General features: G+C 40.8%; 1 protein-coding gene across 1 annotated transcript; it reads right to left on the bottom strand.

The window, feature by feature from the left end:
• Positions 1-1,286: 1,286 nt before the first annotated feature.
• Positions 1,287-24,688, bottom strand: MGST1 (microsomal glutathione S-transferase 1). The gene is made up of 4 exons (XM_086404075.1): positions 24,591-24,688; positions 16,568-16,708; positions 13,661-13,755; positions 1,287-1,897 (listed from the first exon to the last, which is right to left on the bottom strand). The coding sequence occupies exons 2-4, from the start codon at positions 16,691-16,693 to the stop codon at positions 1,651-1,653; spliced, it is 468 nt and encodes a 155-aa protein (XP_086260201.1). The 5' UTR covers positions 16,694-16,708; positions 24,591-24,688; the 3' UTR covers positions 1,287-1,650.
• Between the last annotated feature and the right edge of the window lie 1,845 nt (positions 24,689-26,533).

Raw genomic sequence — 26,533 nt, forward strand, 5'->3', positions numbered from 1 at the left:
CTGTAATCTGAAGAACACATTACCAAAAATGTTTAATCTGAATCCAAGAATGAGAAAATAATAGACAAAATCAAATCAGATTAAGGATCACTCTGTAAAACCAGCCTCAAACTCATCAAAAATGCTAGTGTCATAAAAGACAAAAAAAAGAAAAAAAAAAAGAAAAAGAACTCATCCATTTTATTGAAAAGTAAATAGAAATGATAACAAAAAGCAGTGTAAGGTCCTTGTCTGATTCCTAGATCAAAAATAAAACTTATAAAGGACATGATTGGGAAAATTAGGGAAACTTTAAATATGAACTATGTATGTTAAATATATATGTTAAAATGGGCTTCCCTGGTGGCTCAGTCGATAAACAATCTGCATGCAATGTGGGAGACCTGGGTTCGATCCCTGGGTTGGGAAGATCCCCTGGAGAAGGGAACGGCTATCCACTCTAGTATTCTCGCCTAGAGAATTTCATGGACTATATAGTCCACGGGGTCACAGAGTCAGACACGACTGAGCAACTTTCACTACTCACCATATATGTTAAATAATACTATTGTATTAGAGTTATATTTCTTTTTTAAATTGGAGTTTAATTGCTTTAAAGTGTCTCATTAGTTTCTGCTGTTCAGAGTGAATCAGCTATATGTATACATAAATATCCCCTTCCTCTTGGACCTCCCTCCCACCCCCATCCCATCCATCTAGGTCATCACAGAGCACCAAGTGAGATCTCTATTTCTTCCCTGCAAATGGGTTCATCTATACCATCTTAGTTAAATTTCTTTGGTGTGATGATATGGTTATTTGGAGACTGTTTTGTACATAGAAGATACATATTAAAGTATTTAGAGTGAAGTGTCTTACAAGCAGCTCACTTTCAAAATGGTTGGATGGCATCACTGACTCAGTGGACAGGAGTCTGAGCAAACTCCCAGAGATAGTGAAAGACAGGAAAGCCTGATGTGCTACAGTCCATGGGGCCAAAAAGAGTCAGACACGACTTAGCAATTGAACTCAATGGACAGGAATTTGAGCAAACTCCCAGAGATAGTGAAGGACAGGGAAGCCTGGTGTGCTACAGTCCATGGGGCCAAAGAGAGTCAGACATGACTTAGCAATTGAACAACTTTCAAATTGTTCAGAAAAAACATTGAATGATGGAACTAAAGCAAATATGGCGAAACGTTAACAAGTGGTAAATCTAGGTGAAACATATATAAAAGTTCATGGTACTACTTTTCTGTAGCTTGAAACTTTTGTAAATATTTTGAGAAAAATAAAACTAAATGAAATTATCCTCTGAATTCTTTATTTCATATACCCATTTCATCAACACTGAAATACAGGTTTAACATACCTGTACTTACTCTTTTTAAAGATTTAAAATATGATATGTTGAACAAATGTTACAAATTATAATCAAAATTTATGACAAAGTACTTTATGAATAAGACAAAGGAATTAAAAATTATGTTAAATGTCCTGTGTAAATACAAAATAAGAATAAAGGCTATTGGTGGCATTAATATGCAGATTGGGTTTTCTCTATCTTAATTTCTCTGCTTCCCTCCCGCTTAAAATCATAAAAGGATTCATTATAAATTGGAAGTACAGAATTTTTAGAAAATCATTGGATAATGGGTTGTATGATTCTCTTTACAGGTACAGTTTACTCTTCAGCAATCTGTAAGCCATTGAAAGTGTAACTCCATAGCCAATGAAAAAAGCCAAAGCGCGATTTGGCTGGGGAAGGGGTGTCAAATATGCAATCGTGTGGTAGATTCGTGCTCCGACAAAGAGTCTGAAGTGCAGGATGGCTGTAGAGAGGTCTGGACCACTCAAGGAATACAGAAGGCCAATACCAAGAAATGGCACGATGTTTTCAAGGTCATTCAAGTGGGCTCTGTGGAAAAAAAAGATGACTTGTAAAACCCTAATTTCAAAATCAGCAGAAATATATTCACTTTCCCCTCTCTTCTGAAACTAAATAGAAGTGTTAATGGATCTTCAACATGCAAAGTAAGATTCATTTTATTTCTCTCAAATTCCCTTGCTTCCCTATCCACTTGGCTGTTATTTAGAATGACTCATTATTTTGTTTCTTTTATTTTCAGTGTATCTCAATATATAAGAAAGAAGGCTTTTTGCACTTCCAAGAATATCAAAAGTGCGTCTACATAATAAAACTCCCATCATTTTTATACATATAAAATATTTTTTTCTTCTGAGGTCTGTACAACAGCAATTCAAGATTCCTCTTATAAAAATTCTTCTTCCCAAAAGCAGAAAATCCTTTGGGTTAGTATCATTCTTAAGACTCCCCTCACTTGTGCTAGGATGCAAAATGGTCACTGATACCACCCTTGCCCATTCACCCAAGCCACTAGGTTACCAGAAATCAATTTACCGATCTTAATATCAAGAATTCCATTTTCTCCACATACAGATTACAGAATACATAACTAGCCTTTCAAACATGGGGAAAATGGCAGCCAACCTATCCTAAAATTACAAAAGGAATTAGTTAGTAGTGATGGGGCAAAATATACACAAATAGACAATAATAAAGGGAAAGTCATGCATCCTAGATCTGAATTTCATACCACAGCTAGAAAACAGAAAGCATGGCTTAGACGCAACTTTTTCTCCAATTCATGGCACCTCTGGCTACGATCGTGAACACAAGACACGTCAATTACTGACAGGATTTTTTTTTAATATAAAGTGTGTATTTATAAAAAATATATATATTTATAAATATATTTATAAAGTACTTAATTCTCAAATCTGGTAACCCTGTTCTAGTTTCCACAGTTAAAAACTTCTTAAGAATCTAGACTATAAATTGAGATTTTGATAGAACTTGTAAGCTATTGATCAGATCAGATCAGTCGCTCAGTCATGTCCGACTCTTTGCAACCCCATGAATCGCAGCACGCCAGGCCTCCCTGTCCATCACCAACTCCCGGAGTTCACTGAGACTCACATCCATCGAGTCAGTGATGCCATCCAGCCATCTCATCCTCTGTCGTCCCCTTCTCCTCCTGCCCCCAATCCCTCCCAGCATCAGAGTCTTTTTCAATGAGTCAACTCTTCACATGAGGTGGCCAAAGTACTGGAGTTTCAGCTTTAGCATCAGTCCTTCCAAAGAAATCCCAGGGCTGATCTCCTTCAGAATGGACTGGTTGGATCTCCTTGCAGTCCAAGGGACTCTCAAGAGTCTTCTCCAACACCACAGTTCAAAAGCATCAATTCTTCGGCGCTAAGCCTTCTTTCACAGTCCAACTCTCACATCCATACATGACCACAGGAAAAACCATAGCCTTGACTAGATGAACCTTTGTTGGCAAAGTAATGTCTCTGCTTTTCAATATGCTATCTAGGTTGGTCATAATTTTCCTTCCAAGGAGTAAACGTCTTTTAATTTCATGGCTGGAGTCACCATCTGTAGTGATTTTGGAGTCCAGAAAAATAAAATCTGACTCTGTTCCCACTGTTTCCCCATCTATTTCCCATGAAGTGGTGGGACCGGATGCCATGATCTTCGTTTTCTGAATGTTGAGCTTTAAGCCAACTTTTTCACTCTCCACTTTCACCTTCATCAAGAGGCTTTTGAGTTCCTCTTCACTCTCTGCCATAAGGGTGGTGTCATCTGCATATCTAAATTTATTGATATTCCTCCCGGCAACCTTGATTCCAGTTTGTGTTTCTTCCAGTCCAGCGTTTCTCATGATGTACTCTGCATATAAGTTAAATAAACAGGGTGACAATATACAGCCTTGATGAACTCCTTTTCCTATTTGGAACCAGTCTGTTGTTCCCCGTCCAGTTCTAACTGTTGCTTCCTGACCTGCATACAAATTTCTCAAGAGGCAGATCAGGATTGCGACAGCAACCATGTCTGGTCGTGGGAAGGGTGGAAAAAAAAAAAAAAAAGAGGCAGATCAGGTGGTCTGGTATTCCCATCTCTTTCAGAATTTTCCACAGTTTATTGTGATCCACACAGTCAAAGGCTTTGGCATAGTCAATAAAGCAGAAATAGATGTTTTTCTGGAACTCTCTTGCTTTTTCTATGATCCAGCGGATGTTGGCAATTTGATCTCTGGTTCCTCTGCCTTTTCTAAAACCAGCTTGAACATCTGGAAGTTCACGGTTCACATATTGCTGAAGCCTGGCTTGGAGAATTTTGAGCATTACTTTACTAGCGTGTGAGATGAGTGCAATCGTGCGGTAGTTTGAGCATTCTTTGGCATTGCCTTTCTTTGGGATTGGAATGAAACCTGACCTTTTCCAGTCCTGTGGCCACTGCTGAGTTTTCCAAATTTGCTGGCATATTGAGTGCAGCACTTTCACAGCATCATTTTTCAGGATTTGGAATATCCCATAGGCGGCCGGGAGGAGAAACCCACGCCCGAGGCCAGGGGCAGCGAAGAGAGGAGTTACCCCGCGTCCAAGGTCAAGAGCGGCCGCCGGGAGGAGATACCCCACGCCTCAAGCCCGAGGCCAGGGGTGACGGGCGGGAGGAGCTACCCAACGCCCCTAAGCCCGAGGCCAAGGGCCACGGCAGGGAGGAGCAACCGCACGACAGAGGCCAGGGGCGGTGGCCGGGAGGACCAACCCCACGTCCAAGGAGCCGTGGATGCGCGGGCGCAGGAGGGCCTTGAGGAGCTATCCCACATTGAAGGTCAGGAAGGGCAGCGGTGAGGAGATAGTCCAAGGTAAGGAGCAATGGCTGCGCTTTGCTGGAGCAGCCGTGAAGAGATACCCCACGCCCAAGGTAAGAAAAACCCAAGCTATTGATACATATTTCAAAATGAAAGATAGAGACCTGGGTTCAATCCCTGGGTTGGGAAGATCCCCTGGAGAAGGGAAAGCCTACCCATTCTAGTATTCTGGCCTGGAGAATTCCATAGACTATGCAGTGCATGGGGTGGCAAAGAGTCCATTGACTGGACTGAAATTCGACTGAGCGAATTTCACTTTTTTCGATTCATGGGGTTGCAAAGAGTCGGACAGGACTGAGCGACTGATCTGATCTGATCTGAAAGATCACCATTATCATCTCCTTTCCTTTCTCTTGTAGATTATCTCTAAGTTCTCCTGACAAACAGAATAACAACATAAAGGCATGCAGAAGGTAACAGTAACTTAGATACATAACAATTTTGAAAGATTTAAATAAACAACCACATGTTCCTAAATAAAGCCAAGACAGAAAGGGTATGAGTATTCTTGTTCCCTCTGTTTTATGGAACAACCCAAGGGTTACTGAAAGCGAGGTGGGCAAGAAAGGGCAGAAACACTGTTTTCTACTAAAGATGAGCTCACATCACCAATTACACCAAGGGTATTTGTTTGGATCCTTTGAATTCTCCTGCTGGACCACAGATATTTCTTCACCTCCCATCTAGGCCATGTTACTTTTCTCCTTTACCACATTCTAAAAGGACAGACATTTTTAAAGTTGAGAAAGAACCTATAATGATGAGACCATGTAGAAATCTGTTTGCGCTCAGTTGGTCAGTTGTGTCCAACTCTTTGTGACCCCACGGACTGCAGCCTGTCCATGGATCCTCTGTCCATGGGATTCTCCAGGCAAGAATGCAGGAGTGGGTTGCCATTTCCTCCTCCAAGGGATCTTCCTGACCCAGGGATCGAACCTGTGTCTCTTATGTCTCCTGCACTGGCAGGCAGATTCTTTACCACTGCACTGCCTGGGAAGCCCCAAGTCTATATTAAGCAATTGACAAATAGAATACAGTGTGAAAACAGAGAAGAAAGTCAAGGAAAATTAGGGGTAAATAGCTCCAGTGGTGGGGCTTTGGGGAAGGAAATTCAAGGGCAGGGGTTCCTTGGAACTTACTGGCCTCTCCATTTTTTCTGGCCTCCCTCTATTTTTTTCATTCAGTTCTTTTTCCTTGTCCTCAACCCTCAAAATGGTCTCACAGTATTCCTCACTGTTCTAGTAAGGCCAGTTTTCAATGGAGCCTCACACTGTGTTAATTTATGCCATCTTATATGCTCTTCTTTTTTAATTTTATTTTTTAACTTTTTATTTTATATCGGAGTATAGCCGATTTACAATGTTGTGATAGTTTCAGGTGGACAGCAAAGAGACTCAGCCATACATATACATGTATTCATTCTCCCCCAAACTCCCCTCCCATCCAGGCTGCCACATAATATTGAGCAGAGTTCCCTGTGCTCTACAGCAGGTCCTTGCTGGTTATCCTTTCTAAATATAACAGTGTGTACCTGTCGATCACTCTTCCTTTTAGACCCCACCGCAGACACACCCTCTCCCGGTGAGCATCTGCTGTAGTTCAGTATCACCTTCCCACTGTAACCCTTTCTCTACTCAAACAACAGAAAGCATCCTAAAGGGGAAGCTTCCTTCATTTCAGTGTCATTCCTAGATGGCTACCAAAATCTAGTAGCAGATGGACATCCACCTTTATGAGCACTTCCTACCAGGGTCTGTTACTTCCTCTCCATCATCCCATGTTCCCATGTCCTTTCTCTTTTGGGCAGATGCCCCTTGGTGCAAGCTTGTTCTGGACTGACCTTAACTCCAGCCCTGCTCTGTGCTCAAGATGCTTCAGTCAGATCAGAACCACTCGGATCTCAGCATCGCCCTGACCTAAACCAGAGTTGCTATACATCATTGAGAACTGTCAGGGGGTGGCCAACCACAAGAGGAGCTTCACACCAGACCAGCTGACTCCTTTCTCTTACCCAAAGCTCTTTATGCTCAGCGTGTAGCAGTGTGTTCAAGTTCCTGCAAAGAAATTTTTCCAAACTCCCACGTCCTCTCATTTCCTTTTTTCCTTCCAAATCCTAACATTCTTCAACTTCTTCCCTTATGAAATATTCCCAAAGACCCTAGGAAGTTATATTTGTATCCTGCTACTTAACATCTAATGAGAGATAGCTTTATATCATTCTTTAAGTACCACATGCACGTTAGTCTGCTTTTCAGTGGAAAAGTTATAGACCCCTCAAGGGCAGGGAGTCAGTCTTAAAGCCATTTTACAGCATTCCAATAAAAGGAGTGACAGTGAGACACACAGTAATCCCTCAATAAATGCTTCATTCATGCATTGGAGCCAGAAAGGAATCATCTAGCTTTAAGTTTTATCCCATCCTCCACTTCCTTCAAGAATTCCCAGTGAGTGTCAACTGGACCCCACTGAAAAGTCTCAATAAAGAGGTATTCTCTATTGAGAGACAGAAGTAGGGGCTGAGAAGGGAGAGTGGAAGGCATCTAAAATCCCCAAATTAAACTTCACTGAAGGTAGCTTATTCGAAACATCTCTTCCTAAGTACTAAAACCCTTTTTTTTTCTCTTTTAAATGTTTCACCTTATTTCTTCAGCTGCCCTGGTTTTTATCTTGTTGTAAGGAATGTACATGGGACTTCCCAGGTAGCTCAGTGGTAAAGAATTCACCTGTCAATGCAGGAGATGCAAAAGACGTGGGTTTGATCCCTCAGTCAGGAAGATCCCCTGGAGTAGGAAATGGCAACCCACTCCAGTATTCTTGCCTGGAAAAATCCATGGACAGAGGACCCTGACAGGCTGCAGCCCAAGGGGCTGCAAAGAGTTGGACATGACAGAGCGACTAAGTGTGCGTGTGTGTGCACGCATGCACACGCATGCACACACACACACATGGGCAATGTATATAGTCTTGAATTCTTTCTAGAACAATATGGGATAGGATTAAATAAATGCATAATGTAAAAGGCTTTCTAAACATTATTGATTTCCATATGCCCAAAATATAAATAACTTACTTTAGGCTACTTATCTTGACATTTCAACACATATTACTTTATATTTTTAATTAAGGGTCCCATATGTATAGTGTATATTTTCTCAATATTGCATGCCTAAAAGCATAACTTTCATGCCCTTTGTAGCCAAATTCAGTCCCTGTCACCAAAATATGCTAATAGAAACAACTTGATAATTACAAATAGAAGTAATGAAAAAGAAAAATTCTAGGTTAAAAATGGAGAGGGGAGATTGTGGGAACTTTTATTCTGAAAAGTATCTCCAAAAGTGATTTAGTAAATCACTTTGTTAACAGAACTGATCTGATCTCAAAAAATACACCTGGAAACTAGAAGCTTCTCTTTCCTGGAGATTCTTTCTTGCCACATTGAAAAGCCAGTGTCTGATCACCAGGGGGCGCTGTACACACAGTCCCTGCACCTCCTCAAGGGCACTCACTCCTTTCACAACTAAGGGCAATTGTTGTCACTAAATTTTATTTGTTGTTCACAATCTGATGAGAAGGTCAGCTTAGATAATGGCTTTCTCCTCTAGAAATACCATCCCATGGGCAAGAGAGACAGAAGTAGGGGCTGAGAAGGGAAAATGGAAGGCATCTAAAATCCCCAAATACTATTTCTTTAGCTAAGCTTTCATGGGCATACTGTGGTCCATGGAGTCACAAAGTCAGACACATCGGACTTAGCCACCAAACTTAGCCACCGAACAATCTGAACAACAACACGAGTGTAAAGAGAGAAGTTCAGGAGCCCCCTGTGCCACCATCTTGACTGACCTCCCCACTGAAGAATTTCCTCTACTGAGATTCTATTGCCAATCCATCTTTCTAACACGAGAAACACTGAAGTTATGTGCCATCTTCATTTAGTGTTTTCTACTGCACACCTACACTGTGGTGTAATTCTAGACACATTTCACAGGATAAGCAAAATTATATAAAATTAAAGAAGCAGTGAGGAGTTTTCACAGCCATACTTAAACATTTAGATATTTAGTTTTCTGATGAATAGTTAAGATAGGAAACACCATGAATATATTTGACTACACTTCTAAAATTTGGTGAGTATAAATAGATAATGAAATGGAGACTGAAAAAAAAATTTACTTCTCTAATTCAGGTATCAGCTGCAGCATCTAATCCCTTTAGAATCAAGATCATATTTGCCTTTTCACTTTTGATTTTCTGGAAAGTCTGAAGCCCCTCCAAAGATTTCTGCAGATTCCCTTATGGTATATAGTCTCAAGATTAACTTAGTCTTCAATCCTGCACTTGTGCACATCTTCATATTCTTCTTTTGATATAAACTTGGCTCTTTCCTCAACTTTCTCAATAAATCAGTTAGAAAATGTGGATTAAGATTTGTTGTTGTTGTTTAGTCATTAAGTCACTTGCATGCATTAAAAGCTAAGTTGTTATCAACTTAAAATAGACTATTACTAATATAAAACAAGATGTTTTACATAAGACTCAGGGTAACCACCAAGTAAAAACTCATAGTAGATACACAAAAGATAAAAGGAAAGCAATCAAAGCTTACCCTTAGAGAAAAATCACCAAATCACAATGAAAGAGAAAGGAACAAAGGAATTCCAAAACAACGAAGAAAAAAATTAACAAAATGGCAATAAGTACAAGAAGTGAAGTGAAAGTGTTAGTCACTCAGTCATGTCTGACTCTTGGTGACCCCATGGACTGTAGCCCGCCAGGCCCCTCTGTCCTGGGAATTCTGCAGGCAAGAACACTGGAGTGGGTAGCCATTGTCTTCTCCAGGGGACCTTCCCAATTTAGGGATCAAACTCAGGACCCCTGCATTGCATTCAGATTCTTTACCATCTGGGCCACCAGGAAAGCATCAGAAATTACTTTAAATCAAAATGGGCTAACTTCTCCAATCAAATAAGAATGAGTGAACAGACAAAAATAAGACAAGACCTAACAATATGCTGCCTATGAAGAGTTAAAGTCATACATAGACACAAGGTGAAGGAGTAGAAAAAGATATTCCATGCAAAAGGAAGCCAAAAGAAAGCTGAAAAATCTATACTTATATCAAAACAAACTGTAACAAGAGACAAAAAAGTTCATTATATAATGATAAAGGGGATCAAGGCATTAAGAGGACATAACATTGGTAAATATATACGCACCCAACATAGGAAACTTTAATATATAAAGCAAACAGTAACGGATCTGAAGGAGAAATAACAATACCATAATTATAGAGGACTTCAATATCTCATTTTCAACAATGGATAGATCATCTAGAAAGATCACTTAGCTCAGATGGACCTAAAAGACATTTATAGAACTTTACATCCAACAGCAACAGAATATACATTCTTCCCAGGCACACATAGAACATTCTCCAATATAGATCATATCTTAAGCCAAAAAGCAAGTCTTAATAAATTTAAGAAGTGCAAAATCAAGCATTTATTCCAACCACAACAATATGAAACTAGAAATCAATTACAAAAAGAAAACTGGAAAATTCACAAACAAGTCAAAGAAAAAAGAGAAATCAATACTATCTTGAGACAGATAAAGATAGAAACAGAACATACCAAACTCATGAGGACTCAGCAAAGGAAATCTAAGAATGAAGTTTATAGTGATAAACGCCCACATTTAAGAAAAAAATCTCAAATGAACAACCTAACCTGACGTATCAAGAAACTAAAAAAAGAAAAGCAAACTAAGCCCAAAATTAGTAAAGGAAAGAAATAACAAAGATCAGAATAGACATAAAGGAAATAGAAACTAAAAATACAATAGAAAAAATCAATGAAACGAAGAGCTGATTTTTTGGAAGGATAAAATAGACTAACTTTATTGCTGTTGCTGTTTAGTCACTAAGCTGTACCCGACCCTTTGAGTCCCCATGGACTGTAGCCCAGCAGGCTCCTCTGTCCATGGGATCTCCAAGGGAAGAATACTGGAGTGGGTTGCCATTTCCTTCTCCAGGGGATCTTCCCGACCCAGGGATTGAACCTGTCTTCTGCTTGGCAACTGGATTCTTTTCCACTAAGTCACCTGGGGAAGACAAACTTTAAAATAGCATCAAAAAGAATAAAATGCTTAGGAATAAACTTAACCAAAGAGGGGAAGAGCTATATACTAAAAACCATAACATACTGATGAAAGAAATATAAATAAATGGAAAGATATTCTCTCCTCATGGACTGGAAAAATTGTTAACACTGTTAAAATGTCCACACAACCCAGAGTAATCTACAGATTCAATGTACTCCCTCTCAAAATCCCAAAGGCATTTTTTGAGAATTTTTTTTTTAAAGTCTGCAAATTTGTGTGAAACCACAAATGACCCTGAATATCCAAGCAATCTTGAGCAATAAAAACAAAGCTGGAGACTTCACACTTCCCGATTTCAAACTACATTACAAAGCTATAGACAACAAGTCAGTATTTTTTTGGCATAAAAGCAGACTCACAGATCAATGGAACAGAATAGAGAACCCAAAAATAAACTCAGGCATGTATACTCAATTTTTTACACAGAAGCCAAGAATACACAGCAGGAAAGGGCAGCCTCTGCAGTAAATTGTGTCAGGAAAACTAGATTTCCACATGCAAAAGAAACTGAACCCTATCTTATACCATACACAAAAATCAACTCAAAATGAATTAAAGACTTGAACATAAGACCTGAAACCATAAAATTTCTAGAGGGAATATAAAGGTGGTAAGCTCTTTGACACTGGTCTTGGCAATGATATCTTTGAATTTGACACCAAAAGCAAAAAAAAAATAAACAAGTGGGACTACATCAAATCAAAAAGCTCCTGCTCAGCAAAAGAAGCCATCAACAAAATTGAAAGGCAAGTTATGTAATGGGAAAAAATATTTGCAAACCTCATATCTGATAAGCAGTTAATATTAAAAATATATAAGGAACTCACAATTTCATAGCCCCAAACTAATAGATAAATAAAATAATCCAATTAAAAAAGGGAGACCCAAATAGGCATTTTTCCAAAGAAGACATCCAAATGGCCAAGAGGTACATGAAAAGGTACTCACCATCACTAATCAGCTGGGTAAATGCAAATCAAAACTAAAATGAGTTATCACATTACACCTATTAAGATGGCTACTGTGAAAAAGGCAAGAGGTAGCAAATACTTGCCAGAATATGGAGAAAAGAGAACTCTTCTACATTGCTGCCAGGAATGTAAACCAGTACAGCCACTATGGAGAACAGTTTGGAAGGTCCTCCCTGCTGACTTAGATGTTAAAAGAATCTGCCTGCAATGCGAGAGACTTGTATTCGATCCCTGGGTTGGGAAGATACCTGGAGGAGAGCATGGCAGCCCACTCCAGTATTCTTGACTGGAGAATCCTCATAGACAGAGGTGCCTCATGGGCTACAGTCCATGGGGTCACAAAGAGTTAGACACAACTGAGCAACTAAGCACAGCACAGCATAGCACAGAACTTACCTACCATTATCCCAAAAAGATCAGAATATTATTCGGTCTTAAAAAAAAAAAAAAAGGAAATCTTGTCATTTGGATGAACCTGGAGGACATTATGGTGAATGAAATCACTAAGACAGAGAAAGACAAATATTGTATGGTATCATTTATAAATGGAATCTACCAAAAGGAAAAAAGGCTGAACTCATAAGAACAGAAAGTAGTCGTTTCCAGGGGATAGGGGTTGGGGGAAATCTGGAGAGGTTGAGAAAATAGCACTAAGTGTCAGTTATAAGATGAACAAGGTCTGAGGATCTAAAGGATAACACACTGACTACAGCAGATAACACTGTTATTGTGTAACTGTGTAACTGAAAGCTGGGGCTTCCCAGGCGCCACTGTGGTAAAGAAACGGCCTGCCAATGCAGGAGATGCGAGAGATGCGAGTGCAATACCTGGGTCGGGAAGATCCCATGGAGTAGGAAATGGCAACCCTCTCCAGTATTCTTGACTGGAAAATTCCATGGACAGAGGAGGCTGGCGGGTTAAGAGTCCAGGGGTCCACAAAAGAGTCAGACATTACTGAGCAACTGAGCACATAGCACATATAACTGAAAGTTGCTATGAGAGCAGAATTTAAATGTTCTCACCAAAAGAGAGGGGAGGAGAGATGAAATCTGAGAGGTGATGGAAGTGTTAATTAATGAAATTCATTAATTAATGTCAACTAATTCAATGGAAAGACTCCTTAGAAATATATATGTGTATCAAATGACATTGTACACTGCAAATTGTACACTTACAATTTTGTCAATTAAGCTTCAGTAAAGATGAAAGAAAAAGTTTGTAATTTACATCACTTTATGACAAGGATTAAGAAATATACCTTCAGAACTAGAATTGAATGTGCTTTTAAAATAAGTTTATTAGTGGTATCACTAGGAAGCTGGGTAGATGGTATCTTGGCTTTTTGCTTTTCATTGTTCACTGAATTCTCTGTACATTAAATATAATATCTACAAAGGAGGGAGAGAGATGATAGGGAGAGATTTCCCAAGTTCATACTTTCCATTTTATACAAAAATACCTAGTTCTTCAAACTTTTACCCAAGCTGACAGTCTCACCTCTGGAGAAAGAGGACAAAAACTGCAAGAATCTACCGTCCTCATTTCACCTCCTACCTGTCATTACTTTTGATAAATCCCTACACAGAACAAAGTCATTACCCCTAACAAAGTGCACAGAAAAGCTAAATTGGAAATACATGCAATCACAGTGATAGTTGGAAACTTCTAGATTGCTAATTTTCTATAATTATACACAGTAGGTAAAATGATTGACTTTTCTTTTTCTTCAAGACCCCAACATCCTCACTTGACTCTGAGACCAACATCCTGTGATCAAATGAGTCATTTCAGGAGACACTGGTTTACCTTCGAACACGTTCCACCCTGTCATCTGTCCGAAGATACTTCTTGGCATTTTCTCCTTTGCCGAAGCCCGCGCAGTCTTCTGGGTTGGCAAAAACCTATTCCAAATACCAAGAAAAAAACAAACCTATTTCAAATACCAAATAACATGGGGCGGGGGGGGTACTCTACCTGATATTCATATTTTATCAGAAGAAATACAGGCATCCAAGTTGGTCATTGTGAAAAAAAAAATTTGGGAGCTATAGATCAAACCCAGTGTTAGGAGAAAGAATGTGGATTCTCATGTAGCTTAGTGGTAAAGAATCTGCCTGCCAACATAAGAGACACAGAAAATGCAGGTTTGATCCCTGGGTCCGGAAGATCCCCTGGAGGAGGAAATGGCAACCCACTCCAGTATTCTTGCCTGGGAAATCCCATGAACAGAGGAGCCTGGCAGGCTACAGTCCATAAGGTAGCAGAAAGTTGGACACAACTGAGCACATACACACAGGAGAAAGCATCTCTCTTAAAACCTGAATTTTTAATAACAGTGTAAAAAATTTTTAAAGAGAAGCATAAATAAGAACTTAAATAAAAACCAATAAATAAAAACAGTGAAAAGGCAGCAAAACCAGAAAAAAGTATAATTCTGAGTCCTCATTAAAATAATAAAAAGTTATTATTGTGGTGAACTGGCACTTAATAGTAATGTTGATGCACTTTTCCTGAAGAACATTATTTCCAACTGATTGGCTCATATGAAAGTCATTAGTTTATTTGCCAAAGATACCAGAGAACAGGCATGCAGCATAAAAGAGTGGGGAGAGGTAAAGTGTTTTGTACTTTGTTAGGATATGTGTGCCTCTTTTTCCTCTGAATTAACTAAAACTTTAGGTTGAACAATCCAGTGAAATATAAGAAGCTGAATTGCATTCCGATAAACACCAAGCACATGTTCCAGGGCATATTTGTACATAGTCCTTCCTGTCATTATTATGCTCTTTGAAATGATTTCCCTATTCCCTGAAACTTGAAACATGCATTTAAAAATACTTATGTTCCACTATTTAATGATTTATAATAAAGAAAAACATGAACTATAAAATTAGCCTTAATTTAAGCTGAGAAACTTCATAAATATTATAGTATTTTTCTTAATACGACATGAGCATTTATTTCAGATAAAGATGTTGAGGAGAACTGATCAGCTCTTGAGGGCAGATCTGTCTGTCTGGTTCTGAAATAAATGCATGGCACATACTGGATGTTCAATAAAGAGATTTTGAGTAAGTAAATAATGTATTACAACGGAAAGTGCTTGAAATAGGAGTTTAAACCAATCTGAATTTGAATCTCAGCCTCAGCCTTGGTTGGTGTGTAATCTTGGGAAAACCACTGAACCACTCTGATTTTGATTTCCTCATCCATAAAATGGGAAGAGTAATGCTCATCTCACAGGATAACGCTAACAATTATGTAAAATGCTTCCATGACCTGGCACACAGAGTGTCACGGTGCCTAGCATAGATCACTGGCACTTCACAAATTCGAATTCCCTTCCCCTTTTCTTCTAAGACAAGCAACATTTCTGCTGTCCTTGACATCACAGTTTTCTAGAGGATAGTGAGGATCTGGTGGTTGCTCGTTTAGTCTCTCAGCTGTGTCTGACTCTTTTGAGACCACCATGGACCATAGTCCACCAGGCTCCTCTGTCCATGGGATTTCCCAGGCAAGAATACTGGAGTGGGTTGCCATTTCCTGCTCCAGGGGACTTCCTGACTCAGGGATCAAATCCTCATTTCTTATGTCTGCTGCACTGGCAGGTGGATTCTTTACCACTGAGTTAAGACCCGGTAGTAGCAGCCACTTTATAGCCAAGAGGTTTACCCGTGTGGATATGTGCCCCATTAAAATGCAAACATCATTGGGAAGGAATGATACCTCAAGACAGTAATAAGGAAATACCTTAGGGAGGACTATGACTTCTAAATAAAGTAAGGCTCTGGAGGACAGAAACTCAGGACCGGGACCAAGAGAGAGAAATGATGTTTTCCAGAAAGAAGCTGGTGAACGGGCACAGGAGTCACACCAGTAAAAACCATCTAACTTTGTAGCTTTGCTTTACCCATGTCACTGTTGTCACAAAACCAACTTGCATACAGGTTGCGTGCTCAGTCACTCAGTCGTGTCTGACTTTTTCGCGACCCCATGGACTGCAGCCTGCCAGGTTCCTCTGTCCATGGGATTCTGTAGGCTAGAATACTGGAGTGGGTTGCTATTTTCTCCTCCAGGGATCTGCCTAGACCAGGGGCTGAATCCATGTCTCTTGCATCTCCTGCACTGCAGGCAGATTCTTTTCTACTGAGCCATCAGGGAAGCTCTACCCCTCTATATGGGTTATGTGTTTCAAAACTTTCTACCACCTTCCCCAAGCCTCCATTAAAAAAAAAATTGTTATAATGCTGGGTAGAAATACTATTCACTTAAGAAATCATAACAACACAGAATTCAAATGCCTTGTCCCAATCATAGAGACTCTCTTGATAACAATAAGAACTTAATTCTGTGCCCTAAGGCATATCCCTGATCTGTAATAGAGCTGAAAACATCAATTCACTGTCTAGAAAGTGACTATTTTCTAAGCTCTAGTTAGCAAAATTAACTTCAATATCACAAAGTTTCCTTGAAAAATCTGATACTTCAGAAATCTCATATGCTAACTGAACAATAAAAACAAACAACCATTTACTGATTTCTGGGAGAAACTACCTATTCTGTAAATATATCAGAACCACTTGAACTAAATGACTGCATATTCATTTACAGTATTAAACAATATGCCACTGGGTTTCACAAAAAAAAAAAAAAAAAATAAGAAAATTGCTTTCCAGAATCCCAACTGTTAAAATACTGCCTCCCGTGTCTTACCTTTCTTGTCAGTCTATAGAATGCAGTTGCAGTGCTCATAAACATCATTTTTGAAAGCACAATTGTCGTGTAGGAGGCAAAGGCCATGAATACTTCATTCTCCATTAGCTGCGAAAGGTTGGCCATTTTTTTGATTTTGGTCTGGAATGTTAAAAAGATTTTAGATAAGATAGGAAAAAACAGACATAAATACCCCCAAATAACTTGATGGTCACTTGGTGTCCTTATACTACAGTATTAACCACATTGTTCTTGAAAATATTTTGAGTTATTTGAAGAAAAAATAATCATTTAGATTTTTTTTAATGAATAGTATCATGTTTTTTTTTTTAGTTCTTTTTTTTTCCATTTTAATCATTTATTTAAGTTACTCTTTTTATGTAAGTCAAGAAATACAAATAGTCTTTGCTCTTATCCATGGTGTTCTTTTTTTTTAATTTGTTTTTATTAGAGTATAGCTGCTTTACTCTTGCCTGGAAAATCCCATGGACAGAGGAGCCTGGTAGGCTACAGTCCATGGGGTTGCTAAGAGTTGGACTCGACTGAGCGACTTCACTTTCACTTTTCACTTTCATGCATTGGAGAAGGAAATGGCAAGCCACTCTGGTGTTCTGGCTTGGAGAATCCCAGGGACAGGGGAGCCTGGTGGGCTGCCATCTGTGGGGTCACACAGAGTCGGACACAACTGAAGCGATTTAGCAGCAGCAGCAGCAGCTGCTGCTTTACAATGTCGTATTAATTTCTGCTGCTGCTGCTGCTAAAGCGCTTCAGTCGTGTCCAACTCTGTGCGACCCCATAGAGGGCAGCCCACCAGGCTCCCCCGTCCCTGGGATTCTCCAGGCAAGAGTACTGGAGTGGGTTTCCATTGCCTTCTCCGGTATTAATTTCTAGTGTACAGCAAAGTGAATCAGCTATACCTATTCATACAGCCACTCTTTTTTTGGATTCCCTTCCCATTTAGGTCACAACTAAGCACTAAGTAGAGTTCCCTGTGCTGTAGAGTAGGCTCTCATTCATTAGTCATCTATTTTATACATAGTATCAATAGTGTATATATGTCAGTCCTAATCTCCCAATTCATCTCACCCCCTCCCTGGTTTTTTCTGGTTCTATATTATTAAGCTTGAACATATCAAACAAGTACTGTGTGAAAATGAAAATATAGGGGTTATCACAAGCAAATATACACAGGTTAACTTCACTAAAGCTAGAATAAAATTATATTTTGCATCAAGATGAGCCACAAATTGGACACAAACCAGAATCCATGAATCTCTTTCAAAACATCAGACTATGTACATAGTAGTACCATTAATGTTTGAGTAGAAATGCCTAAGTTCTCATACATGCCCTTCTTTATAAATCCAGTTCACAACCTTTTGTCATTTCAGTGGTAATCAAGATCTCAGACTCCAGGATTTGAATTCCAGTCACATCATTTGGTTATTGTCTTTGCTTTAGAGATTTAGCCTCTGTGAACTGGATTTGTTCATTGGTAAGATAGGAATAGTTGTTGTTCAGCAGTTACTAACTCGTGTCCAACTCTGCAACCCCACGGACTGCAGCACGCCAGGCTTCCCTGTCCTTCACCATCTCTGGGAGTTTGCTCAAACTCAGGTACATTGCATCGGTGATGCTATCCAACCATCTCATCCTCTGTCCCCGCCATTTTCCTCCTGCCCTCAGTCTTTCCCAGCATCAGGGTCTTTTCCAATGAGTTGGCATCTCCCAACTTAGTGGGTTATTGTCAAGATTTAAGTGAGATAACATGTGGAACATACCTAGCACAGTGCCAGGTCCATGAAAACCCTCAATAAAGCTTATTATCTCCTTATCATGATCATCACGATCACCATGACCAGGGTCCTCATTCACACCAACACAAGTGAAGAGGGTGAAACAGGATAATGGAAACATAAAATAAAAGGCTTGCAAATGTGGGGGGAGAAATAAGCATTTATGATACTTTCATAGAAGGGACAAGGGGAGGAGGATTAGCTTTACAAAACTCTTCAAGTCACTTCATATTCTATATTTACTCGCATCGAAAAGCTGTCAAGAGTAAATGGAATGTAACTCCCTGAATCTAGAGTTGGAAGAGTAACTGGGGAAGTGCTCAGGAGGAGGAAGAAGGGGTGCACAGATGATACTCAAATCCAAGTGGGTAAGAATTTCGGAAAAAGCTCAAAGTCTGCACTATCTGACATTCTTTTTAACCTCCTCTGTTCTATTATCAGCCCCACTACTACACCTTCTCTTTCTTCCACATAAACACACATCTTTTATCATGAGGGCATATGTGCATGCATGCTAAGTCGCTTCAGTCATGTCCAGTTCTCTGCAACCCTATGGACTGTAGCCCGCCAGGCTCCACTGTTCATGGGATTCTCCAGGCAAGAATACTGGAGTGGGTTGTTGTGCCCTTCTCCAGGGGATCTTCCCGACCCAGGGATCAAACCCGCGTCTCTTACATCTCCTGCGTTGGCAGGTGGGTTCTTTGCTACTAGTGCCACCTGGGAAGCCCATCTTTTCTCATACCCAAGCTTAAACACCATTTTACTGGCTTAGCATGGAGTGTTGCCTCTTGCAGACATATCTGTTCCTGCCTTTAAAACTCAACCCCTGCATGCAACCTATTTAGAGAAATTATTCTAATCATTTTATCCATCTACCAAAAATCTATAAACCTATATATCTTTCCAGACTCTGCTACTGGTCATCCAGTTGTCTGTATGTTACTGTTGAATGTGACAAGTCTATATATATGTCTATATATATATAATACATATATATTTAATTTTATAAGACTTGGCTATATTATACCATGTACTTTATGTGCGTTACCTTACATAATTTCTATAAGACTATAATCCTCATGAGTATATCTATTCTACAGATGAAAAAAATGGAAATTAGAGATATTGAGTAGCCACACTGGGAGAAGAACCCAAGTCTCTGATCTCACATCTCATAAACCAACCACACTGTGCTGTCTCCTTCAAGAGACTGCAAACTGCTTAATTCTGATTCAGCTAACATTGAGTGAATGCCTATCCTGCCCCTACCCTACACCTGCCCCAGTGCCAGCACCCATTCTACCAGTTATCTTCCTTCTTCTTCCAATTATACTACAAGGTAAGTATTAGTCCCATTTTGGAAATAAAAACCCAAAGCTTCCTAAGCAATCTCTAGTTTGAAAGGTAGGCTAAAAATAGCCTCCTTGGGTTCAGGCAAATAGAAATGTACAGTTAACCCTTGAACAACACAGATCTGAATCATGTGGATCTACTTATATTTGGATTTTTTTCGATACTAAATACCAGAGTGGTACACAATCAGTAGTTGGTTGAATCTGCAGATGCAGAGCCATGGATATAGAGGAACTGTGTATAAGGAGGGGGTGACTATAAGTTATACGTGGATTCTCACCTACCCATAGGATAGGTCCCCAACCCCCATGATGTTCAAGGATCAGCTGCATTTAGCTTAAACACTCACACACACACACACACAGTAGCAAATTAATCCACCTCCACAGGTCAGTAGTCTTGAAAGCAAGTATGATAGATTCTGCCAGCTAAAGACTGTCACTTGCCATCTGATTCTATGAGAATCTTTATCATGCCCTGAAAGGAGTTCAGAGTTTATCTGAAAGAAGTCACCCTGTGTTCTAGGAAAACTGGCAAAACTGGCTTTCAGATAGTTAGACATTTTCCAGGAGAAACTTTTATGAGCCAGATTTATTGTATCTTCTCATACCTAGAAAAGCACTAAAATCATTAATGGAGACATCTATTCCTCATAACCAGCAGCAACCTTCTACCAAGATCTGGGTTTGACTGCACATACCCCCTTTACCAAATCATTTATATACTGACTTCTCCATATACCTCTTTAGAGAAGTTCCTCAGCTTTAGAGAAGCTAGCTGAGGGGCTGTCTCCTGGACTACAGTCCTCAGTAAGCCTCAACAAAAACTGAACTCATAGCTCTCACATTATGTTTTTTTCAGTCCACATTTCTCAGTGCAAGATAATATTATACTTTTAGTAACATTTTTAAAGATTTTTTTTTTTTTTTTTTTTTGCTGTGGATTTTCTTCCCAACTGTTGCTGGACAAAGAACCAGTTGTTAAAACACTGGTTCTGTTTTATGGGGCCTTTTTTTTTTTTTTTGGCCACCAAGGCACGTGAGATCTTAGTGCCCCACCCCCGACAGGGATCAAACCCACACCCGCCTACATGGCAAAGTCTCAACCTCTAGACTGCCAGGAAGCCTTCACCCCTTGCTTTTTGCAACATTTAATGTATCTACTATTGTTCTAGTATGGGGGTGGGGAGGAGTCACCAATAAACTGCATTCTTCTTCACAGTACTGCTACTGCTAAATCACTTCAGTCGTGTCCGACTCTGTGCGACCCCATAGACGGCAGCCCACCAGGCTCCCTCGTCCCTGGGATTCTCCAGGCAAGAACATTGGAGTGGGTCGCCATTTCCTTCTCCAATGCGTGAAAGTGAAAAGTGAAAGTGAAGTCGCTCAGTAGTGTCCGACCCTCAGCGACCCCATGGACTGCAGCCTTCCAGGCTCCTCCGTCCATGGGATTTCCGAGGCAAGAGTACTGGAGTGGGGTGCCATTGCCTTCTCCGACTTCACAGTGCACTTGGAGTAATTAGCTTAATAAGGAATCCCTAAATCCTATGTCTCTGGACAGACACAGCAGGGAGGTTAATTTAAAAAAAAAAACAAACAAACAAGAAAAGTTTATCAAGTAGGAGGTGCTACCATCCAACCCTAGTTTTAAAAGTCAACGGGTTTTGGTAGGTCTTCACCAATGTTCTCAGAATGAAATGCATTTAGCAGTGAAAGAAAAGTTGAGAAGATGGTTTTCTCTCAGTAAACATGGGTATTGAAAGAGGAAAGAAAATGTGGAAGACTTTCAGACTGTTGCTGGGAAAAGAACACAAAATCCTGAGCAGTTGGGGACAAAGGTCAACGGCAGGATTTTTTTTTTTTTTTTTTTTTCCCTCTAAATGTGAACAATGCACAAAGTGTACTTCACAGAGAGAATTTCTCAATCCCCAAGAATGTGGCTTAGCTCCTCCAGTCTGTGGTTTTGGGAGATGGCCAATACTGAGCTCCTGACACTGCACTCTGTGGGCCCACAAATCGCCTCTGAGGATGGACGTGATCCACTCCCAGCACATCTGAGGGTGGGGTAAGCAGAGCTAAAGGTAAGACATTAAGAAATAGGAGTAATTTATAGCATAAAATTAGGTGGTGCTAATCTAGACTTTTTTTTTCAAGGTTTATTTGTTGATAGCTGCCTTGAACTTGCACCATGCCATTGCACTGCACTCCAAAAAGAAGTTACTAGAAACTTTGTTCATGAAAGATCATCAAGAGAGGAGAGCGGTAGAGCAGTGATAATAATAATTCAGAAGTTAAAGTGTTCAGTGGTTTGAGTGGTCAAGGAATGCAGTAGAAATTTTCTAAGAAAAGTAAGCAGAGCAAAACATGAAACTTGGTGATGAGTTACAGAAATTGTTCCAGTGATAAATTCTATTTGGACAGTGTGTTGTCCCTTTCATTGGTTGGCATAATAGAGAATATATGTACCTATCTCACCAGAGAAGGGGACTCAGTCACCTAATGTGGAGGGGGTGCCTTTACAAAGGACAAAGACAGGCTCCAGAACTAGATGTAGTGGATCCAGTTCTGTCATTTACCAGCTGTGATTAACGAATCTTCCCTGCAACATGAGGTTAATAAAACCTCCTACCTCACAAAACTCTTGGGAGGATTAAGTGAATAGAGCATAAAGTGGGGAGTCTGGGAAAGAGTGGATGTGTGCCTATGAGTGGCTGGGTCCCTTCCCTGTTTGCCTGGAACTGTCACAGCATTGTTAATTGGCTATGCCGCGGTACAAAATAAAAAGTTTGAAATAAAAAAATGAAAAAAGAAAGGCAGTGGGATCTGGTAAGTGCTAGGTAAGTATTTGGTGAATAAATAAGCCCTTACCTTGGCACTGTTCTAAGCACTGAGGATACAATTTCAGAGTTTTCAAAGGCCATAGCATTATCTCTCTTGAGAACTTGGAGAAATTCAAGTAGTCAGAGCAAATATTCATCTCTACCTTGAACATATAACGAAACTGAGACCCAGAGAGGTAGAATTAGTAATCTGACCCAAATTCACAGTGGAGGGCCCAAGACTGGAACCCAGTTTTCTCTAATATTGGACCTGTAGGCTATCCCCCATCAAGGAGAATTCTGGACTACCCTGGTCTTCTGGGGAATTCTTTCTGTCAAATCCCCTTCCTGTTTTATCCCCCTCACTCTCCCCCTAGAATCCCACCCCCACCCCTTATTGTCTATCACAGTTTAGTGACAGATACTATTAACTGAGAAATAGCCCGCTTCTCTTTATAGACTCTTGGCCAAAAAGAGCAAAGTTCTCTTATTTATGGCGGCCTTTCTCCATCAATATTGTGCAACACATAGAAAATGTGAGCACACATTCCCATGGTCAGGACTCTGCGATTTCAGACCTTCTTAAAGCAACAGAACACTGCCCGTGAGATAAAGAGAAAAGACAGTTCAGTGGTCTCCTTGCTGTTTGTGAGTTCTAGAATTTATGGAAAAGACTGAGTGACTGCAGACATGGCCCCCTATGCTTCAGGGCCCAGGTGTTCGGGGTGAGGGTGGGGGGAATGCTGCTGGGCTGTGGGGGGAGGGGGACTATGCTCAGGAAACTATGCTGACCTCCTTTTCTAGTCTCAGCATTAAAGAAACTCCACTCTCAAACCCTCAGAAAAACCGCCCCTGCCACAGAAAGTAATATGCAAATTTGGACTGATTTGCTATTTTTCAAAGATGGCCAACACACACACACACACAGGCCTCTTACTTTGGAAACTTCAGAAGACAGCAAAACTCAATACCAGCCTAATTCCCCAAGAACTCAAAAGGTGTGTCTTCTTTGGTATTCACAGCAGGCTAGGGCTCTGAGAACACTGGGCTGGCCTGGTTTAAAGTCTGTTAGCTGGGGGTCTGGACAAGTTTCCAAAGGCTATTCAATAATGTTTGATGACAGCCCACTTGGCACTTTCTTAGAGAGTAAACAGCAGAGGGAAAAGGAGAAAATAAAAAGTGGTGTCAGGACTACCAAAAGGGCTTGTGACTATTTCAAAGAACGCCGCAGCAGGGAGATAGAATCTGTAGGCACCCTGGCCCCCACCGCCCAAGTGCAGCAATGGCAGTCACAGATGAGGCCTTAACTCCCAGGGAAGGGCTCCTCTCTCCTCTACTCCTTCCACATGGCTTCCACCTCCAGACTGGGCTCCCCTCACCCACCCCCACAGTTGAGAACCTTCCCAAGGGGTTTGATCCTTAGCTTTCCAGTCAACTGACTGCTGCTGCTGCTGCTGCCAAGTTGCTTCAGTCATGTCTGACTCTGTGGTATCTAATTCATCTAATAGGATCTGATTCAGGTCATGCTGCACTTTGTTCATTATTACTATTATTTTTACCTTGCTGATGTTTCTCTGGCCTGTCAAAGTGAACCAAGAAAAGCAAGTTCTATCTTTCAGGCGATGCAAAGGCCAGTTTGTCCTGGATCTCAGAAGTTCTGCAGGATTTTACCCCCTTAGGATGAACAGAAGTTTCTTAAACTGCAGCCATTCCTCGATTGTTGTTACATGAGCTCACGTTTTACTCCCCCAAAGCTCAACTGGCGCCCTTTCCAAGTGGATGCTCCCTTGGCTTGAGAATTCAAAGTAGGTAAATCATCACTTAAACACAAAAAGAATTATTCTCTCAAGTTTTAATCCTGGAGTTTGACAGTTTATCTACGGGGTTGGGGGGTAAAGGAACGAAACTCCCTTTTAAAAGTAGTGGATTGAAAAGCAAACTTTTAGCAGTTACTCTGTGCAAACAAGTTTCAGGTCGGCAGAGATACCCCAAGCCTGCACCTGCCACCCCGGCCCCCTTCCCGGCGCCACCCTCTCTCTTCTCACCCTCTACTTACACACCACTCCCGAGCAGGTGCTGTGAATCTGAGCAGGAGAAAGACCACGAGCCGGTCCCAGAAGCGCGTCGCGCGGGAGCTGTGGGACTTTTCACTGCGCGGGGCTGGCGGGACACAGAGGCCACGCCCGCTCTGGTTAATTTCCTCTGCTTTTGGCTCCGGGTCGCTGAAAGCACTCGGGTCGACCTCGCCCAAACTCCTCCCCTAAGTCGCCTGATTTTTCTCTCTCGGAGTAACCGCCGCCCATCGGTTGCGCTTTCGGAACTCTTTCTTTTCCCCGCGGGCGGAAGCTCTCAACTCCAAAGGCCACTTGCTCGCTGCAGCGCCTGGGGACCTTTCAAGTTTATGCAGTTGCAATTTTTAAAGGTTTCAGTGTTGAAACCACTGAAAGCTTTAGAGAAGGTTTAAATCTAGGGGGCGGGGCAAGGAAGGAACCTGATTAGAAGTCGCTGATACTTCTGTTGAACTTTGCTTTCCCTGCTTCGAAAGGCTGGCACTGACAACGATGTAACCTTTGGTGTAGATTACCTAAAAGTCTTCCAAATCAGTGATCCTGGACAATTTGCTTCCCCACTCTGAACAGAAAGGGTTCAGAGGAAGAAATTAAACTGGGTCAGCTCTTACACAATCAGCTTAGTATAGCTTTTGTAAAGACTTAAGGGGAGTGTTTAAGAAAGGTGTAGTTATTCCAATACCAGTATCTAGGCTGCAAGAAGATCAAATCAGTCAATCCTAAAGCAGATCACAGTCCTGAATATTCATTGGAAGGACTGATGCTAAAGCTGAAGCTCTAATACTTTGGCCACCTGATGTAAAGAGCCCACTCATTGGAAAAGACCCTGATGCTGGGAAAGATTGAGGGCAAGAGTAGAAGGGGACAACATAGGGTGAGAAGGCTAGATGGCATGACTGACTCAAAGGACATGAGTTTGAGCTAACTCCAGGAGAGAGTGGAGGACAGAGGAGCCTGGCGTGCTGCAGTCCATGGGGTTGCAAAAAGTCTGACACAACTTAGCAACTGCATGACAACAACATCTCAAGCCTCCTTGTCCCACAACAGTATTTATGGATGTAACTTCAGTCAACTACAAATTGGCACTTGCCATTGGCACTTAATAAACTGTGGAAAATTCTGAAAGAGATGGGAATACCAGACCACCTGACCTGCCTCTTGAGAAATCTGTATGCAGGTCAGGAAGCAACAGTTAGAACTGGACATGGAACAACAGACTGGTTCCAAATAGGAAAAGGAGTACGTCAAGGCTGTATATTGTCACCCTGTTTATTTAACTTATATGCAGAGTACATCATGAGAAACGCTGGACTGGAAGAAACACAAGCTGGAATCAAGATTGCCAGGAGAAATATCAATAACCTCAGATATGCAGATGACACCACCCTTATGGCAGAAAGTGAAGAGGAACTCAAAAGCCTCTTGATGAAGGTGAAAGTGGAGAGTGAAAAAGTTGGCTTAAAGCTCAACATTCAGAAAATGAAGATCATGGCATCCGGTCCCATCACTTCATGGGAAATAGATGGGAAAACAGTGGAAACAGTGTCAGACTTTATTTTTGGGGGCTCCAAAATCACTACAGATGGTGACTCCAGCCATGAAATTAAAAGACGCTTACTCCTTGGAAGGAAAGTTATGACCAACCTAGACAGCATATTCAAAAGCAGAGACGTTACTTTGCCAATAAAGGTTCGTCTAGTCAAGGCTATGGTTTTTCCAGTGGTCACGTATGGATGTGAGAGTTGGACTGTCAAGAAGGCTGAGCGCCAAAGAATTGATGCTTTTGAACTGTGATGTTGGAGAAGACTCTTGAGAGTCCCTTGGACTGCAAGAAGATCCAACCAGTCCATTCTGAAGGAGATCAGCCCTGGGATTTCTTTGGAAGGAATGATGCTAAAGCTGAAACTCCAGTACTTTGGCCACCTCATGT

The sequence above is a fragment of the Bos grunniens genome, chromosome 5 (genome assembly GCF_055505025.1).
Source record: "Bos grunniens cultivar Pamir isolate PY7600 chromosome 5, Bosgru_T2T1.0, whole genome shotgun sequence".
Lineage (NCBI taxonomy): Eukaryota > Metazoa > Chordata > Mammalia > Artiodactyla > Bovidae > Bos > Bos grunniens.